Genomic DNA, 20,654 nt, shown 5'->3' on the forward strand with positions numbered 1-20,654 from the left:
ACAATTTCAAATGCTCTAACATACATGCCATTGGAATACCAGAAGGAGAATAAAGAAAAGGAACAGAAGAAATAGTTGAAGTAGGAATGGCTGAGAATTTTCCAAGATTAATGACAGACACCAGACCACAGATCCAGGATCTAGAAAGACAATACCAACCAGGGTAAATACCCCCAAAATACACCTACGCATATCATGTTCAAACACAGAAAACTGAGACAAAGAGAAAATCTTGAAGACACCCAGAGAAAACACTTTACCTATAGAGGAACCATAAGAATTACATTGAATTTCTCATCAGAAACCATACAAGCAAGAAGAGAAGAGTGTAAAGTATTGAAAGAAAGAAACCACTCACCTAGAAATTTGTATCCAGCAAAACAGTCCTTCAGAAGTGAACAAAAAATAAAGACTTTGTCAGACAAACAAAAACTGAGGGAATTTGTCAGCAGTAAATCTGCCTTGTGAGAAATATTTATTTTTCAAAAAAAGGTTTTCCAGAGAGAAGGAAAATGATATAGGTCAGAAAATCAGATCTCTTTAAAGAAAAGAAGACTATGGGAGAAAGAATACATGAAGGTAAAATAAAATCTTTTATTTTCTTATATTTAAGTGATTTAAAAGATAATTGTTCAAAGTAATAATAACAATATGTTAGGCAATTATAGCATATGGGTAAATGAATTTTATAAAACAGGAATGTTTTAAGGGTAGGAGGGAGGAATTATTTGGTGTATATAACTGTTATAAGTTATCTTTAGTACCTGTGAAGTGGTATAATGTTGAGAGTGGACTTAGATTAGTTGTAAATGGATATTGTAAACTCTAAGGTGACCGCCAAAAATTGTAAAATGAAGTATAGTTGATATGCTGAGAAGGGTGAAAATGGAATCATAAAATGATACCTATTCTCTACAATCTTTTCTACAAAATAGAAACAGAGGGAACACTTTCTAACTCATTTTATGAAACCAGCCTTAGCTTAATACCAAAACCAGATAAAATCATTGAATAAAGCAAAACTACAGACCAATATCTCTCATGATCATAAATGCAAAAATCCTAAATTTTAGGAAAATAAAGATATTTGATTAAAACCTTTTGATTGAAAAATTAAATATTAGGAAATCACATCCAACAGTGTATCAAAATATTATGTACCTTGATCAGGTAGGATTTATTCTAGATATCTATGGCTGATTCAACATTTGAAAATCAATTAATATAATCCATCACATCAACAAACTAAAGAAGAAAAATTATACCATTATTTCAGTTGATACAGAAAAGGCATTTGACAAAATCCAAAAACCATTCATAACAAAAAACTCTCATCAAACTAGAAATAGAAGGAAACTTCCTCAATTTGCTAAAGAATATCTACAAAACCCTACAGCTAACATTGTACTTAATGGTGAGAAACTGGGTGCTTTCCCCTTTGATCAGGAATAAGGCAGGGATGTACCCACCTTCCTACTTCTTTTCAGTATTGTACTGGAAATGCTAGCTAGTGCAGTAAAATAAAAAAGAAAAAGCACACATATTGAGAAGGAGAAAATAAAATTGTCTTTTTTCACAGATGACATGTATGTCCATGTAGAAAATCCCAAAGAATCAACAACAACAATGTGAAATAACTACTGGAACTAATAAGTGGAATATAGCAAGCTTGGAGAATACAAGGTTTATATACAAAAGCCAAATGCTTTTCTTTCTACCAAGAAATGAACAATTGAAATTTAAAACCCAATACTGTTTTATAAAAGCATCACAAAAAGTAAAATACTTAGGTATAAATCTATCAAAATATGTACAGGATCTATACACAGAAAACTATAAAACTGCTGAAAAATTAAAGAAGATCATAAATAAATGCAGAGATAGCCTATGTTCATGGATTGGAAGACCTAATATTGTTAAGATGTCAGTTCTTCCCCAAATTGATATGTAGATTCCACACAATCCCAGTAAAATCCTGGCAAGCTATTTTGTGGATATAGACCAACTGATTATAAGTTTATATGGAAAAACAAAAGACCCAGAATACACAATACTGAAGAAGAATAAAGTTGGAGTACTGATACTACCCAACTTTAAGATTTACTATAATCAAGAAGGGTGTTGTTGGTTAAAAAAAAAAAAAAAGACACATAGATCAATGGAGCAGAATAGAGACTCCAGAAATAGACTCCAGAAATGGAACAGAATAGAGACTCCAGAAATAAGCTCACACAAATATAATGAACTAATCTTTGACAAGGGAGCAAAGGCAATTCAATGAAGGAAAGATAGGCTTTTCAGGAAATTGTGCTAAATAACTAACTGGTTATCCACATGCAAGATAGGAATCTAAACACAGATCTTACGTTCTCAGATAAAGAAGATGTGGTATATATCTACAATGGAATATTATGCAGCCATCAAAAAAATGAAATCTTGCCATTTGCAATGACATGGATGGAACTAGAGGGTATTATGCTAAGTGAAATAAGTCAATCAGAGAAAGACAAGTATCATGTGATCTCACTGATACGAGGAATTTGAGAAACAAGACAGAGGGTCATAGGGGAAGGGAGGGAAAAATGAAACAAGATGAAACCAGAGAAGGAGACAAACCATAAGAGACTCTGAATCTCAGGAAACAAACTGAGGGTTGCTGGAGTGGAGGGGGTGGGAGGGTTGGGGTGGCTGAGTGATGGACATTGGGGAGGGTATGTACTATGGGTGAGCACTGTGAATTGTGTAAGACTGATGAATCACACACCTGTACCCCTGAAACAAATAATACATTATATGTTAATTAAAAAATTAACTCAAAATAGATCATAGATCTAAATGTAAAACACAATACTATAACACTTGTAGAAGAAAATAGAAAATCTAAATGACCTTGTATTTGGTGATACATTTATAGATAAAACACCAAAAGCATGATTTGTGAAAGAAAAAAATTGAAGAATCAGACTGTTAAATTTATAAACTTCTGCTATGTGAAAGACACTTTTAAGAAAATTAAAAGACAAGCCATAGACTAGAAAAAAAATTTGCAAAACATGTCTAATAAAGGACTTGTATCCAAAATATACGAAGTCCTCCTAAAACTCAACAGTAGTAAAACAAACAACCCAATTAAAAAATGGGCAAAATGTAAGAACAGACACCTCAAAAAGGAAGTTATGTACATGTCAAATAAGCATATGAAAAGGAGCTCATCATCATTTGTGATCAGGGAATTAGAAAATAAAACAACAGTTGGGCGCCTGGGTGGCTCAGTTGGTTAGGCGACTGCCTTCGGCTCAGGTCATGATCCTGGAGTCCCGGGATCGAGTCCCACATCGGGCTCCCTGCTCAGCGGGGAGTCTGCTTCTCCCTCTGACCCTTGCCCCTCTCATGCTCTCTCTCTCTATCTCATTCTCTCTCTCAAATAAATAAATTAAAAACAACAACAACAACAGTAAGATGCCATTACACACCTATTAGAATGGCTAAAATTCACAATAAAACTGGCAATACCAAATGCTATTGAGGATGCTGAGCAACAGGAACTCATTCACTGCTGTTGAGAATCCAAAATAATACAACTTCTTTGAAGTCAGTTTGGCAGTCTCACAAAGCTAAACATTGTTTTGCCATATAATCCAGAAGTTACGCTTTTAGTTATTTGCCCAATTTATTTGAAAACCGATATTTATACAAAAACCAGCATGTGTTTATAATAGTTTACTCATAATTGCCAAAAACTGGAAGCAATCAGGATGTCCTTCAATAGATGAATGGGTACATTCACCTGTGCTGCATCTATACAGAGGAATATAATTCATCAGTTAAGAGAAATGATCTGGCAAGCTACAGAAAGACTTACAGGAACTATAAGTATATTAATAAGTGAAAACCAGTATGAAAAGACTACATATTGTGTAATTCCAATTATATGACATTCCAGAAAACACAAAAACATAGATATAGTAAATAATCAATGGTTGCCAGGAGTTAAGGGGGTTGGGAAAGAGGAATACGTGAAGCACGGGATTTTTAAGGTAGCAAACTTATTCTATATGATAATGTAATGGTGGATGCAAGATCCACATTTGCCAAAACCCATAAAACTGTACAGCATAAAGAGTGACCCTTAATTACACAAATATTAAAAAATCATTTGAGAAGTGGGGGAACCCCAGGAAAGAATGCAGACTATGACAAGAGAATCTGTTACAAATATGTGAAGCAACCTCAGTGAAGGTATGGGGGGTGAAAGGTACTGACTTAAGTATCTTTGGAAATATGTGGAGTCTAGAAGACTAAAAACAGAACTGCACATAATCACTGTTCACTGTACCCTAGTTAATAAGGTTGTGTCTCATGGGGGTACTGGTTAGCAATCCTGATACTGATATATATGTATAATGAGATGGAGCAATTAAGTAAATGGATGGCAGATGGTGGGAGCCAGGTTTCTTTCTCACTGGTGGAATTTACAGATAAGCAAAGGAAAGAAGCTGGAATGATCCATTTAATGGTTTAGAGTTAGAGACATCAGTATGAAATCATGTTTAACTTAACATAGTTATAAAGAGTTACATATAAAATATTTATAGATATGTATATCTATTATACTAACACAGGTTAGTATAAACATATAAACATAATTTTTTTCTCTGTCAGCTGACAGGATCTAAATGAAGTGATACTCCAGTAGCAACAAGCATGTTCAGCACCCAAATCTTAGTTTGTAATACCATTCTCTAATGAAAGAACCAAGGGGGAACCTGGGTGGCTCGGTTGGTTAAGCATCCAACTCAATTTCGGCCCAGGTCATGATCTCGGGGTCATGAGATTGAGCCCTGCATCAGGCTCTGTGCTGAGCATGGAGCCTGCTTAGGATTCTCTCTCTCCCTCTCCTTCTGTCCCTGTCCCCGCCCACCCCCCCACCCTGGCTCGCACTCTCTGTATATATAAAAAAAAAAAAAAGTAACCAGGGCTCCTTAGAGAAATTACTGATTCTAGTACTGGGGCAGGAAATTACAAGATGAAACTTGAGCATTTTGTAGTGACAGAAAGTAGAAAAGTGCTGGAAATACCAACATAAAAACATTGTTGGGTATATGTCAAAGGAGCACAGGAGCCAACTGAGTTTCCAGTGACCAAAACTGGAACAATTTGTGCAACAAACTTAGGTAAATTAATATTGGATTATAACCTAAAGTATAGAATAAATAGCTATGACTCCATACTGATAATGAAATGATTGAGTAAACCTAATAACTGGGGGAGAGAAGGCAAATAACCCACACAGAAGAATTCTAAATAATTTATATAGATGCTCCATCTCAAACTAGGGGAGCATAACTTCCACTCCTTAGTTATGAGCTCTTGAGTGACTTTCAAACAGTACAGTATGGAAAGGCAGGAAAAAAGAGTAATATTGCAGTGTAGAAAGCTAACAAACACTGCCTCAGCTAGGTAATCAAGGCCAGCATCAACAGTCATTAATCATGTCAATAGCATGCATGCTTGATATGATGTGATCAAAACTGCATTTTCCTCTCTGGTCTTCCTTCTCATAATCCGTAACCCCAATCTAACCATGAGAAAAACAACAACAACAACAAAAATTCTAGTAATGGGCCATCCTACAAAATACCTGACCAGTACTCCTCAAAACTGTCAAGATTTTTAAAAAACAAGGGAAGTCTGAGAAACTGCCACAACCAAAGAGGAACCTAAAGACACATGAAAACTAAATGTACTGTGGTACTCTGGATGGAATCCTGGAACAGAAAATGGATGTTAGGGAAAAACTAAGGAAATCTAAATAAAGTATGGACTTTGGTTAATAATAAGGTATCACTATTCATTCACTGATTTTAACAAATGCCCCATAGTAATGTAAGATGTTAATAATAGGGGAAACTGGGTGTGGAGTACACGGGAACTCTTTGTACTATCTTCTCAGTTTTTCTGTAAATCTAAAACTATTCTAAAAAAAATAGTCTCCTTTTTAAACATTTAAAACAGATACCTGCAGGAGAGTGCATACAATATAATACTATTTATATAAAGTTCAAAACATACAAAATAATACTGTATATTGCAGAAGGATACCAGGAAGTTTCATCTTGTATTATCACTTGGAGTATCTGTTTTTCTGTTTCATAGAAATGTTTATCTTGTTTTTGAGCCTAGCTGTATCTTTGTGCATACCTTTATATATATGAATATATATGTGTGTTGTTGATAAATACATACATATATACCCATGTATATGGATGTGTGTGGTGTGTGTGTCTGTGTGTGTGTGTGTGTGTGTGTTTGGAGTAGAGAAGATGCATCCAAGCAAGAAGTGACCAAGCCACCTCGACCAGAAGTCGTCTTGATTTTTTAAGTGTTCATATCAAAGCGAACGATCTTAGTATGGATCTTTCCTACTTGGTGAGAAACTTGTAGTATGTTCCACATACTCCTTTCTACAGTTATTTAATTTGACGATGCTTTTATGTTAAGTATTTCAGAGCCAAAACTCTAGATCACTTGAATTTACTTAAATGAACCATATGTCAGTTAATCTGTGCCTTTGCCTTTAAGATACAAGTATAGTTAAATGCTAAATATGTGAAGTCTAGCTCCTAAATTCTTTGAGACATAGAGTCTCCTGCTTATCATAGTGTTTAATATATTTATTCATGTTTCAGTGGTTAACTTATTTAAGTGGGCTCTATTTTCTGGCTCTTTGCTTGTGCTGCTTCTGTCTGAATTCTTCTAAAGTTCCATTAAACTGTAAAGGATATAATTTATTCCAGCTAACATATAGAGATTTTTTTCCTCCATCTTTTTTTATAGTAGTAAAACACGTAACTTGAGATCTACCCTCTTAACAAAATCTTAAGTATACATTACAATATTGTTAACTGCAGGCACAGTGTTGTATAGCAGATCTCTAGAACTTTTTCATCCTGCATGACTGAACTTTATAAACATTGAACAGCAGCTTCCCATTTCCCTCTCCCCTCAGCCCCTGACAACCACCATTTTTTTTGCTTCAATGAGTTTGACTACTGCAGATACCACATATAAGTGAAATCATGTAGTATTTGTCCTTCTGTGACTGGCTTATCTCACTTAGCATAGTGCACTCAAGATTCACTCATGTTGTACCATATGACCAGATTTCCTTCCTTTTTCTGGCTGAATAATATTCCATTGTATGTGTGTATACCACATCTTCTTTATCCATTCATCCATGATGGATGTTTCCACCTCTTGGCTATTGTGAACAGTGTTGCAACAAATGTATTAAAATATTCTGATTTTAATTCTTTTGGATAAATATCTGGAAGTGGAATTGCTGGACCATAGAGTAGTTCTATTTTTAATTTTTTGCAGGACCTCTATACTGTTCTCCATAGCAGCTGTGCATTTTACATTCTCCCAACAGTGTGCAAGAATTCCAATTTGTCTACATCCTTATCAACTTATTTCCTACATGTATTCTTTGGGAAAATGTCTATTTAGGTCTTTTGCCCCATTTTTAAAAATTGAGTTGTCTTTTTGCTGTTGGGTTGTGAGTTCCTTATATATTTTGGATATTAACCTCTAGTAAGATACATGGTTTCTGAATATTTTCTGCCATTCTGTAGGTTGCCTTTTCACTTTGCTAATTGTTTCCTTTGCTGTACACAAGTGTTTCAGTTGATATAGTCCCACTTTATTTTTGCTTTTGCTGCCTGTGCTTCTGATGTAATATTCAAGAAATCATTGCCAAGGCAATGTCATGAAGCTTTTCTCCTACCTATGTTTTGTTCTGGGAGTTTTAGAGTTTCAGGTTTTATGTTTAAGACTTTAATAACATTTTGAGTTGATTTTTGTATGTGATATAAAATAAGAGTCCAACTTTATTATTTTGCATGTGGATACCAACTTTTCCCAACACCATTTGTTGAAGGAACTATCTTTTCCCCATTGTGTTTCTTGCCTCTCTATTGATCAGTTGACTGTATATGTGTGGGTTTATTTCTGGGTTCTAGTCTGTTCCATTGGTCTATATGTCTTTATGGTAGTTTACTGTTTTGATTACTATAGATTTGTAATATGTTTTGAAATTAAGAAGTGTGAGGTCTCCAGTATTGTTATTTTTCAAGATTTCTTTGGCTATTTGGGGTCTCTTGTGGTTCCATATGAATTTTAGGATTTTTTTTCTATCCCTATAAAAATACTATTGGGATTTTGATAGGAATTGAATTAAATCTGTAGATCACTTTAGGTAGTGTGTAAATTTTAACAGTATTGTCTTCCAGTCCATGAATATGGGACAATTTTTCGTTTATTTGCATCTTTAATTTCTTTGAGCAATATTTTGTGGTCTTCAGTGTACAAGTCCTTAACTTCCTTGGTTAATTTTTTTTAATTGAAGTATGATTGACATATAAAAAGCTGTACATATTTTTTGTTTGGTTGGGTTTTTTAGTATCAGTTTTTTTAAAGAATTTATTTATTTATTTGAGAGACACAGAGATAGCAACAGAGAGCATGAGTGGGGAGGAAAGGGAGAAGCAGGGTCCCTGCTGAGAAGGGAGCCCAATGCGGGGCTTGATTCCAGGACCCTGGGATCATGACCTGAGCCAAAGGCAGACACTTAACCAACTGAGCCACCCAGGTGCCTCAATTTTTTATTTACATTCTAGTTAGTTAACATATAGTGAAATGTTGGTTTCAAGAGTAGAATTTAGTGATTCATCCCTTACATATAATACTCAGTAAAGCTGTATATATTTAATGTATGCACCTTGATGAGTTTGAAAATAAGGGCACCGTTAAACCATCACCATATACAATGCCCTAAACTTAACCATCACCTCTAGAAATTTCCTCCGTCCTTTTTCTCTTTTGATAATAACATTCAACATAAGATCTAGCATCTTAATAAATTTTAAATATCTAATACAGTATTGAGAACTGTATGCACTATGCTGTACAGTAGATGTATAGGACTTACTCATCTTGCATAAGTGAAACTGTATACACTTTGATGAACATCTCCCCAGTTACCCTTCCTCCAGCCTCCTGGTAAACATGATTCTACTCTGCTTTTATGAGTTTGACTGTGTTAGATGCCTGATATAAATTCCCATTTGGTATTCTACAAATTCTCATGTGGTATTTGTTCTTCTGTGTTTGGTTTATTTCACTTAGCATAGTGTCTTCCAAGTTTTTGTTGTAGCAAATGGCAAGATTTTCTTCTTTTTTAAGGCCAAATAATATTCCATTGTATTTATACACATTTTCTTTATCCATTCATCTGTCAGTGGACATTTAGGTTGTTTCCATGTCTTTGCTATTGTAAATAATGCTGCAATGAACAAGGGAATACACGTATTTCTTCCAGATCCCAATTCCAGTTCTTCTGGATATATACCCAGAAGTGGGATTGCTGGGTTGTATTTTAGCTCTATTTTTAATTTTTTGAGGAACCTCCATACTGTGTTCCATAGTGGGTGCACCCATTTACATTCGCACTAACAGCATACAAGGTTCAGAATTTCTCTGTATCCTCACCAACACTTATTTTTGTTGTTGTTGTTGTTAATAGCCATCCTAACAGGTGTGAAGTGATATTTCATTGAGGTTTTGATTTGCATTTTCCTGATGATTAGTGATATTGAGCATCTTTTTATATACCTGTTGACCATTTGTATGTCTTTTTTGTAGAAATGACTATTCAGGTCTTTTACGCATTTTTAAAATTGGGTTATTTGAAGGTTTTTTTTTTATTACTGCACTTTAGGAGCCCCTTATATATTTTAGATATTAATCCTTTATCAGATATATGATCTGCAAATATTTTTTCCTATTCTGTGTATTGCCTTTTCACTTTGCTGATTTTTTTTTTTTTTGCTCCTAATTTTTGTATGTGTCCTACAACTTGACTGAATTTATTAGTTTTACCTGTGTTAAAACAATTAATTGTGGAGTCTTTAGGGTTTTCTACATATAGGATCTTGTCATATACAAACAGATAATTTTACTTCTTCCTTTCCCATTTGGGTACCTTTTACTTCTTTATTCTTGTCTAATTTCTCTGGCCAGGAGAACTAGGTTGAATAGAAGTGACAAGAGTGGGCATCCTGGCCTTGTTACTGATCTTCGGGGGAAAGCTTTCCAGTTTTTCACTGTTGAGCATGACATTAGCTGTGGGCCTTTCATATTTGGCCTATATTATGTTGAAATAAATTCCTTCTATTCCTAGTTTCTTAAGCATTTTTATCATGAAAGGGTGTTGGATTTTGTCAAGTGCTTTGTCTGCATCTATTAAGATGACCATGTGATTTTTATCTTTTATTCTGTTAATGTGGTATATCACATTGATTTTTGTATGTGGAACCATCCTTGCATCTCAAAGATAATTCAGTTGATCATGGTATATGATCCTTTTAATGTGCTTCTATATTCATTTTACTACTTTTCTGTTGAGAATTTTTGCATCTATATTCATCAGGGATATTGCCCTGTAGTTTTCTTATAATGTCATTTTTTTTCTTTTGGTATCAGGGTAATCTGGCCTCCTAAAATTAGTTTGGGAATGTTCCCTCCTCTTCAGTTTTTTGGAAGAGTTTGAGAAGGATTGGCAGTAATTCTTTAAATGTTTGGTAGAATTCACCCATGAACCCATCTGGTCCTGGGCTTTTCTTTGCTGGGAGGTGTTTGATTACTAATTCAATCTCATTACTAGTTCTAAATCTCCTTAGGTTTTCTATTTCTTCATGATTTAGTCTTGGTAGGTTGTATGTTTCTAAGAATTTATCCTTCTCTTCTAGGTTTTCCAATTTTTTGGCATATAGTTGTTCATAGTAGTCTCTTGTAATCCTTTTTATTTCTGTGGCATTAGTTGTAACAGCTCCTCATTTATTTCTGATTTTATTTGAGACTTCTCTCTTTTTTCTCAGTTGAGCTAAAGGTAGTCAGTTTTGTTGATCTTTTTTTTAAAAAAAAATCGCTCTTAGTTTTTTTTCCCTAATCTCTTTTGTTTATTTCTGTTTTAATCTTTATTTCTTTCCTTCTACTAACTTTGGGCTTAGTTTTATCCTTTGTCTAGTTCCTTAAGTTGTAGAGCTGTTTATTTGAGATCTTTTTCTCTTCTCTTCTCTTCTCTTTTATTTTTTGAGTAGTCTCCAATGCCCAAGGTGGGGCTTGAACTCAAGACCCTGAGATCAAGAGTTGCATGCTTGACCGACTGAGCTAGCCAGGTACCCCTGAGATCTTCTTTTTTAATGTATGCATTTATGACTATAAAATTCCCTCTTAGTACTATTCTTGATGCATCCCATAAATGTTGTTATGTTGTCGTTTCATTTTCATTTGTCTTAAGATATTTTCTAATTTCCCTTCTTATTTCTTCTTTGACCCATTGGTTGTTCAAGAGTATGATGTTTAATTTCCACATATTTGTGAATTTTCTAGTTTTCCTTCTGCTATTGGAAGTGAGATATTGAAAGGTCCTAGTATTACTGTGTTGCTATCTGTTTCTCCTTTCAGTTCTCTCAATGTTTGCTTCATATATTTAGGTGCTCTGATGTTGGGTGCATATATATTTATAGTTGTTATATCTTCTTGGTGAATTGACCCTTTTGTCATTATATAATGTCCATTTTTGTCTCTTGTGACAGTTTTTACTTAAAGTCTATTTTGTCTGATAAAAGCATGACCACCCCTGCTTTCTTTTGGTTATCATTTGCATGGAATATCTTTCTCTGTCCTTTCATTTTCAGCTTATATGTGGCCTTAAAATATAAAGTGAGTTTCTTGTAGACAGTTATAGTTGGAACTTGTTTTTTTTATTCATTCAGCCACTCTGTCTTTGGTTAGAGAGTTTAACATACTACTTACTCGTAGAGTAATTATTGATAGGGAAGGACTTACTATTGCCATTTATTATTTCTTTTCTGTCTTGTAGCTCATTTGTCCCTCTTTTCCTCTCTTGAAGTTTTCCTTTGTGTTTCATTGATTTTTTTGTAGTGATGTGCTTTTTTCCTTTCTTATTTTTTGTTTATCTTATATAGGTATTTTCTTTAGGGTTACAATGGGGCTTCCTTAAAACATCTTATAGTTATAAAAATCTATTTTAAGCTGGTAAGAACTTAAATTTAATTGCATTTGAGGGCTCTTTGTTGTTTTCTTGAATGTTCTTTTTTTTATAGCATCCCATTCTTAATAGAATATTGTCTCATTCCTCAGAGTATTAGTGATGATTTTTTGAAGTTTTCTTCACCCTGCATGGTCTGTTTTTTGTTTTTGTTTTTTTCCATTTGCTTTCATTTCTGTTTGTTCTGTTCTTTCTTTGACATTAGAGGCTTTCCTCAGATGCCTGGTAATCTGTGCCCATTCTTATGAGTAGGGGCCAAAAAGCAGACGAGTGGCCCTTGTTGACTTTTAGCTTCATTTTAAAGTCATCTGGTTGGTCCATTTGTTGGAGAAATTCCCAATGCCAAACCAGTATTTTTTTTTTATCTTTTCTCTAGGGGCTAATCATATTTAGTGTGCATTATTTCTCTTAATCTCCTTGTGTTCAGATATAGTATTTACACCCTCATCTGTGTCTGGCATTTCCCATATTCAGAAAATGAATTACCACTATTCACCGGGATTGGGATTGGCCTTTACCTGGTAGCTAATTTTAGGGGAAGATATTTAAGATCTAGTTGGTTTTTAAACAACTTTCAACCTACCCACCTTATCTTAACCTTATCCCTTTACATTCATTCTCAGAGGTACCTGAAGCTATCAGTTCCTAAACTGAGGATTCTTAGGTGTATACTGGGTTGGTTCCTGGCTTTCCCCACTGCAGGTTTAAGATTCACCTTTCTCGAGTACACTTACCTAATTATTTTCCAGCTTCCGGAATATTGCTGCTATTGCCTCCTTTCCTTGTTCTTTCTTATCTTGTGGGTTTGTGGGTTTTTTTAAGTCCCTATAGTTTTAGAGAGCTTTCGGGAGGGGGTGAAATTAGATGCATGTATTCAGTCTGCCATCTTTATCTGAAACTAATTCTAACCAAAGTGAAATAGTTGCCTTACCTTCCTCATGTGATATTTCTGTTGATCCTCGGTTTATATTAGGTGTTATACCTGAAGAACCTTAGCCCTCGGGTGACCGAAAGAGATCTTGTCTCATTGTTCGCTCGGTTCCAGGAGAAAAAAGGACCACCAATTCAGTTCCGAATGATGACTGGACGAATGAGGGGGCAGGCTTTTATCACCTTTCCCAGTAAGTAGCTTCTTCTGGATAATCAATTGTAGCATCAGTTCATTGGAGATTATTTATACCCTCTCTAATTTAAATCTAGCCCTTTGATTTCTCCATAGTACATAAGAAGCATGTGCTTGAACAAGCGCATGGGAAGAAGGAAAGAGAAGTAAGGAAACTGTGTTTTCAGTATTTCTCTATCCTCCCTTCTGTGCTTCCTCTCCTCCACTGACAATACTTGACTGACCGCCTTATCCCATTGTCCTCAGTTTTCCCCAATCTTGGCACTCCCTTCTCTCTATCAAAATGTACCTTTTCCCTTTGCTGATGACAGTATTTCAAGTTATAATTATATTACTTATTAATATATTGGTATTCTGGTCAGAATACTTGTACTTGCCTTATGCCCTATTCCTTTGGGACTAAGAGACTATAAGTTAACATGCTAATTCACTAGTAATTCATAATTAGTGAATGATGTTAAATTCTTTTAACAGTTGTTTCTATCTTAATACATGACTTCAGTATCCTAATTAAAAGAGAACAATGATATAGGAATTTCATTTTCTATAACAGACCAGACTGTCTTTTGGTGGTAGCTGGGTAGGAGCTACACCTTTCATTATCCCTGAACTATCATTACTTATAAATAGCCTAGTAGTCTATGTTTAGACAAGTACTTTTACATGTAAGCAGTACCAAAACTCCCCTCCACTTTTTTCATACATTCTTATGCCATCTTTCCTATCATGTTGAAGGTTTGTGGATCCTCCATACTAGTGGTTTTTATATAATAAAAAGATTTTATAAACGAAGTACTTTAAAGTAAACAGCTGTTTTACTAATAACAGTAGTATACAATTTGAAAATCTGTAGTATATACATATGTGAGACATAAATTGGTTTAGTCTAAAGACAGTGCTTGTCTACCTATGATTTCACAGACTCTGCGCAATAATTCCACTTCCAAATTTCCCACATCCAGGCTCTGAGGCCCATAAATGGAAAACTCCTGCTATACACTGTATACTCCCATACCTCAAGCATCCATATGCCTACAGGAATTCTCAAACTTATTTATCTCAATGAGGGCTCCCACTCTCCCATCAAAAGAAAAAAGTAACAAAGTGTCCTCAGTACCATGATAACATCTTTTATTCATGTCATCCAATTTGAAAATTATTTCATTATCACAATACCTGTAATCTGTTATCTAAGATAGAGGTTCATATATTATTAGTTATAGCTTAGCTTTCTTTGGCACACTGTCTATATTCTTGTTTCTTTAACCTTATCTTTGAATTAGGAGACATTCTAAACATCCATTTTAAGTTTTTATTGTCATTATTCTTAGCCATTAGTTTAATCTTGCTGAGTTGTACGAATTTGAGATTATGGAAAAGGTAATAAAATTAAATAACTATATAGCCTTATAGCCTATATTTAACTCCAAGGCAAAACAACATAAACTAGACTTGGAATAGCATTGAATTATTAAGCCCAATGTAAGTTGATGTTTTTTTCTTTCTCTTTTAGATAAGGAGATAGCAAGGCAAGCATTATATCTAGTAAATGGATATAAACTACGTGGGAAAATACTGGTGATAGAATTTGGAAAGAACAAAAAGCAACGGTCAGACCTCCAGGCCGCTTCTCTCATATCATCTGCTCCAGATAACACAGCAGAAATCAGTGGTAGCTAAAAGATATATAGATGGTGAGTCCCAGGAGGTCTTCCCTGCATCAGAATCTTGGATCTAGAATTTGTGTATAGATAGCAATTTGTTTGGATTTGAAGAAGAGAAACTAACTGAGGGAGAGAAAAACTAAGATAATCCCTCTCAGTTTCAGAATGAATTGGTAGAAAACATATTTTATAATCAAAGACAATATAGGACAGATATCTGCCAAGTATGAAGCATAGGGTACAAAGAGTATCATTTTCTCAGGATAAATTACAAATGATTATTTCTAAGGATTTTTTAAGATCTTTATAATTTATCTGGGGTCTTCAATATTTGTCTGTAAAGATAACATTCTTTCCAAGATTGCCTCCTATATGCAGAACTAAAACACTAATTAAATGTTGAAATACTTATTTACTAGAGCTCATTTATCCCTAATTATATCCACCTAGTAAATAAATGACCACCCCAGGCCTAAACATCAACAAATGCTGTTGAATGAGAACTATCAGCAGTGACAATATGTATTTTCATAAGTCAGTCCACATATTTAATGAATGCTTCCCCATAAAGTTATCAGTGTCTTCAAAAAGCTATATATTTTTCTAATGAAAGCATTTAGGTCAAAATACTGATGTTCTCATAGTCATTTAAGCTAGCTACCATTGAGTAATCATTGAATTCAAAGCAATAAACATTGAATGACTATCTAATATATATTATATATTAGGTATATGAATTTTAGAAGAGGAACATACTAGCAAACAATACTAAAGGAGGGTGGGAAGAAAGCATTCTCTAGAAGAGAGCTACCCATTCCCAAATCCCTCGGTTTGTTTGTAGTTGATTGAGAATAGAAAGAAAATACATGGATGAAGTAGTACAAACTTTGGAATCAGACCTGTGTTTGAACTTAACAGCCACACTTATCACTTCGTGACCTTGGCAAGTCACTTAATCTGAGCCTCAGTTTTCTCATCTATAAAATGAGGATAATAATCCTACTTACCTCATTGGGTTGTAAGTATTAAATGAGCTGATATTATTTTGACTGAAGAACAGGAAGGAAAAAAATGAAGAAGGTTGAACAGAGAGTAGGACCATTAAGCACTCCAACATACTTGTAATGAGAGGACCAGAAAAAGAGAAGAGAAAGAAAGAAGCAGAAAAAATATTCCAATAAATAATGGATGTCAATGTCCCACATCCAAGAATTTCAACAAATGCCGAGTAGGATAAAGAAGAAATCCACAGACACATCATAATAAAAATGCTAAAACTCAAAGACAGAGAAACTTGAAAGTAACAGGAGAAAAATGAAGCATCATTTACAAGAGAACCCCAATCAGATTAACAGCTGACTTCTCATCAGAAACAATGGAGGTGGCAGTGGAATAACATATTCAAAGTGCTCAAAGAAAACAACTGTCAGTATAGAATCCTATATCCAATAAAGCTGTGTTTTAAAAAATGAAGATAAAATGTAAGTCTTCCCACATAATCATAAACTGTTGTTGCTGGCAGACCTGACTTACAGGAAACATTAAAGGAAGTTCTTCAGGCAGAAAGCAGTGACCTCAGATAATAATTTAAATCTACATATATAGGAAAGTAGCACAGGTAAAAGTAATTGCATAATAAGAAGAGACAGTCTAAATGCATTTTTCTTCTCTTAATTGATTTAAAAAGTAATTTTATAAAGCAATATGTACATAGTTGCATTGTTGGGTTTATAACATATAAAAATGCAGTATATTTGCCAATAATAGGACATAGGAGGTGGGTGGAGGCAAAGCTGTATTGGACTATAGAAATGACTCCAGATGGTAACTCAAATCTACAGGAACAAGTGAAGAAAACAAGAAGTGGGAAATAAGAAAGTTAATATAAAAAAGCATCAGATATTTATTTGCTCTTCTTTCTTCTCTGAGCTTCTTTAAAACACATAAAATTATACCAAGTAATAATTATAACAGTGTATTGTTGGGTTAATAATGTGTAGAAATAATATGTGTAACAATAATAGTACAAAAAAGTGGGGGAAGAAATAGGTTTATATGGGAATAAGTTGTTTATATAATTGGAATTAAGTTTGTATTTATCTGAAGCCAATTCAGTTAAGATTTGTATGGTAAACCCTAGAGCAACCACTACGAAACTAACTGAAAATATATAGTGAAAATATTATTAAAGAAATTTAAATTTCATTAGAAATTTAATTTCATTAGAAAATATTCAGTACAAAAGGATGAATAGAGAAACAAAGACAAACTCCAGAGATATATAGGAAACAAACAGTAAAATGGCAGTCTTAAGTCCACCTATTAATTAATAATAACAATAAATATGAATGGATTAAACCAATCAAAGACAGAGAGTGTCAGACTGGGAAAAACAAGCAAGATTCACCTCTATGCTATTTGTTGGAGTCACATTTTATTTTTAAAGACACAAACAGATTGAAGGTAAAAGGATAGGAAAAAATAGCAGTCAAATGGCAACTGTAAGAAAGCTGGAGTGGCTATACTAATATCAGATAATAGACTTTAAAACAAAAAATGTCATTAGACATAAAGAGTGACATCTTATAATGATAAGAAAATCAACCCATCAGAAAGATAGAGCAAAATTATATATGCATCTAACAGCAGAGCACCAAAATACATGAATCAAAAACTGAATTAAATGAAGGGAAAAATCCACAAGTCTACAATAAGAGTTGGGGTATTCAGTATCCCATTTTCATTAATAGAACAATTAGATAATAAACTAGGAAATAGAAGACTTGAACAGTGCCATAATGAACTAGACCTTAAAGTGATCTATAAAACACTTTACCCAGCACGAACGGAATGCATATTCTTCTTAAGGGCACATGAAATAGTTCCAGAATAGATCATATCATAGACCATAAAACAAACCTCAGTAAATTTAAGTGGACTGAAATCATGCAAGGTATGTTTTCTGACTCCTTGGAATAGAGTTAGAAATCAATAACAGAAAGTTGAAGGACTCATAAACATGAATTAGACACACTTTTAAATGACCGATGGGTCAAATAAAAAATCACAAGGGAAATTAGGAAGTCCTTTGAGATGAATGAAAATGAAGACATGACATACCAAAATGTGGGATGCACCAAAAGCAATGCTTGGAGAAAAATTTATAAATACTAATGCTTATATTTAACAAGAAGAAAGATCACATATAAATAACCTCATTTTATGCCTAAGACACTGGGAAAAGAGGAGCAAACTAAACTTAGAGTAAGCAGAAGGAAGAAAATAAAAAAGATTAGATAAATAAATGACAGGGAATACAAAAAGAGTAGAGAATGTCAATGAAACTAGTAGTTGGTTCTATAAAAAAAGATCAACAAAAGTGACAAACCTTTTGTTAGATTGACCAGGGAAAAAAGAAGACTCAAATTACTAGAATCAGAAGTGAAGGAGGCAACATTACTACCAACCTTCTAGAAATAAAAAGTATTATGAAGGAGCCCTATGAACAATTATATAACAATAAATTAGATAACTTAGATGAAATGGAAAATTTCCTAGAAACTGACAAACTACTGGAACCAATGGAAAACAAAATCTGAAAATGTCTACAACAAGTAAAGAGGTTAATTAATAACTCTTAAAAATACCCACAAGAAAAAGCCTAGCCTCGAATGGCTTCTCAGATAAATTCTAGCAAACATTAAAGAAGAATTAATACAAATTCTTTACATACTCTTCCAAAAAGTAGAAGGAACACTTCTAATATATGCTACAAACATGGAAGAACCCTGAAAACATGCTAAATGAAAGAAGCCAGTAACAAAAGACTATATAATTATGTAATTCCATTTATATGAAGTGTCTAGAATTGGTAAATATATAGAGACAGTGGATTAGTGGTTGCTCAGGGCTGGGGGTGATAGCTGAATTGTATGAGGTTTCTTTAGAGGTTGATTAAAATGTTCTAAAATTGACTGTGGTGAAAATTGTACAACTCTATGAATATACTATGAATAATGAATTGTATACCTTAAATAGGTGAATTGTATTTTTATGAATTATATCTCAGAGTCACCAAAAAAAGAAATTGGATACAACCCAACTGTCCATCAATAGGAAAATGAATAATAAATCATGACACATTCATTTAGTGAAATACTATACATCCATTAAAATAATGGTGTATTATCTGTGAATACATTCTGATCTGTATGATGTACAGAATTTTGTATTTAAAAAGCAAGAAATGGTATAATGTGAATGCATTTTGTAAACAAAAGCATTTGTATATGTATGATACATGTGTATATAGGTATTTCTGAATAAATTTAGGAAAAAGCTGGGAAATATATATACCAAATTGTAAACCTTTTAGAAGTAGGATTAGATAGACTGAAAGGGGACTTTTGCTTTGTAAAATTTTTAAAGTGGTGTGATTTGGGGCGATTTTTACTTTTTTCAGTTTTTTTTAATTAAAAAAATTTTTTTAATACTCTACAAATGATTTGGCTTCCAGAATATTTGTCAGGCCTGCTCTGAGGATATCATCTAACTGTACTCAGGACAAACTCCCATTCCTTTGATATAGTGCTCACTTAGGATTAACTCTTCAATTTTAAATATAGTGTGAGGGGAGGAAGTAAGTTATCCTGGTATAACCTCTTGTACATGTTACCCAGGGACATACTTCTAAGCTGGACTTTTCAGAAGAAACTTAGTCCTGTTGAGTGGAAAATCTCACTTCTGCCCTTTGCTAGACCTGCAGATCACTAACAACAGAGGAAAATAAAAATGGAGGATGTCCCTCAACTGGTGCATAAACAAACTGTAGTATATCCATACAATAGAATCCTACTCAGCAATAAAAACTATGATGAACTGTGATACATGCAACAACTTGGATGAATCTCAAATGCATTTTGCTAAGTAAAAGAAGCCAAACTCAAAAGGCTACTTACAGTTTGATTCCATTTATATGATATTCTGGAAAAGGCAAAACTATAGGAACAGAGAACAAATCAGTGGATGTCAGAGTTTAAAAATGGCAGACTGATTACAAAATGGTAGCACAAGGAATTTGTTTTAATAATGGAAAGTTTCTGTGTCTTGATTATAGTTACTTGAGTGTATGCATTTGTCAAAACTAGAATTATATGCCAGAAAGGATGAATTTTACTATATGTGAATTTTTAAATAAATGTAATTTTTAATGGAGAGAAGTCATAAAGTATTGTTCCTATTCTGTGGTCTTTTAATTACATGGAAGACTTAAAGCCACTTAGCTACTATTCCTTATTTTCTGCACACAGGTCAGCAGAAATCATCAGTTAAAAACATCTACATATACATACACACACAAACCCACCATAAAAAAGTCAAAAGACAAACTAGAAAATAATTTGCCATGCACAAGGAGCTTATTTCCTTAATATACAATATATATAATTTTCTTAATATACAAAAGTCAATAATGCAAGAAAAATATGGGTAAAAAAGAAAATTTATAGAAACAAATATAAATGACTAATAAACTAAGATAAATATTCAGAGTAGTAATAAAAATTAGGACAATGAGCTCTCTTTTTAAAAAAAATTTAGATTTATAGGAAAGTTACAAAAATAGCAAGAGTTACCATATATCCTTCACCCAGCCTCTTTTAATATTAACACCTTATATAACCATAGTATAATTATCAAAAACAGGAAAATAATATTACTACAGTACTATTAACTA

General features: G+C 33.6%; 1 protein-coding gene across 5 annotated transcripts in view; it reads left to right on the forward strand.

Moving 5' to 3' along the window:
- The window catches only part of RBM41 (RNA binding motif protein 41), a 58,182-nt gene extending 38,035 nt beyond the window's left edge, over positions 1-20,147 (forward strand). For all 5 annotated transcript variants that reach the window (XM_031040069.2, XM_081808472.1, XM_031040070.2 and 2 more), the window contains 2 exons: positions 13,107-13,254; positions 14,770-20,147. In XM_031040069.2, coding sequence (XP_030895929.1) covers positions 13,107-13,254; positions 14,770-14,936 — 315 coding nt within the window. In that variant the 3' untranslated portion in view covers positions 14,937-20,147. The remainder of the gene's footprint in view (positions 1-13,106; positions 13,255-14,769) is intronic.
- Positions 20,148-20,654: the final 507 nt, after the last annotated feature.

Source organism: Leptonychotes weddellii, chromosome X (assembly GCF_054177405.1).
Source record: "Leptonychotes weddellii isolate Sample4059 chromosome X, ASM5417740v2, whole genome shotgun sequence".
Classification (NCBI taxonomy): domain Eukaryota; kingdom Metazoa; phylum Chordata; class Mammalia; order Carnivora; family Phocidae; genus Leptonychotes; species Leptonychotes weddellii.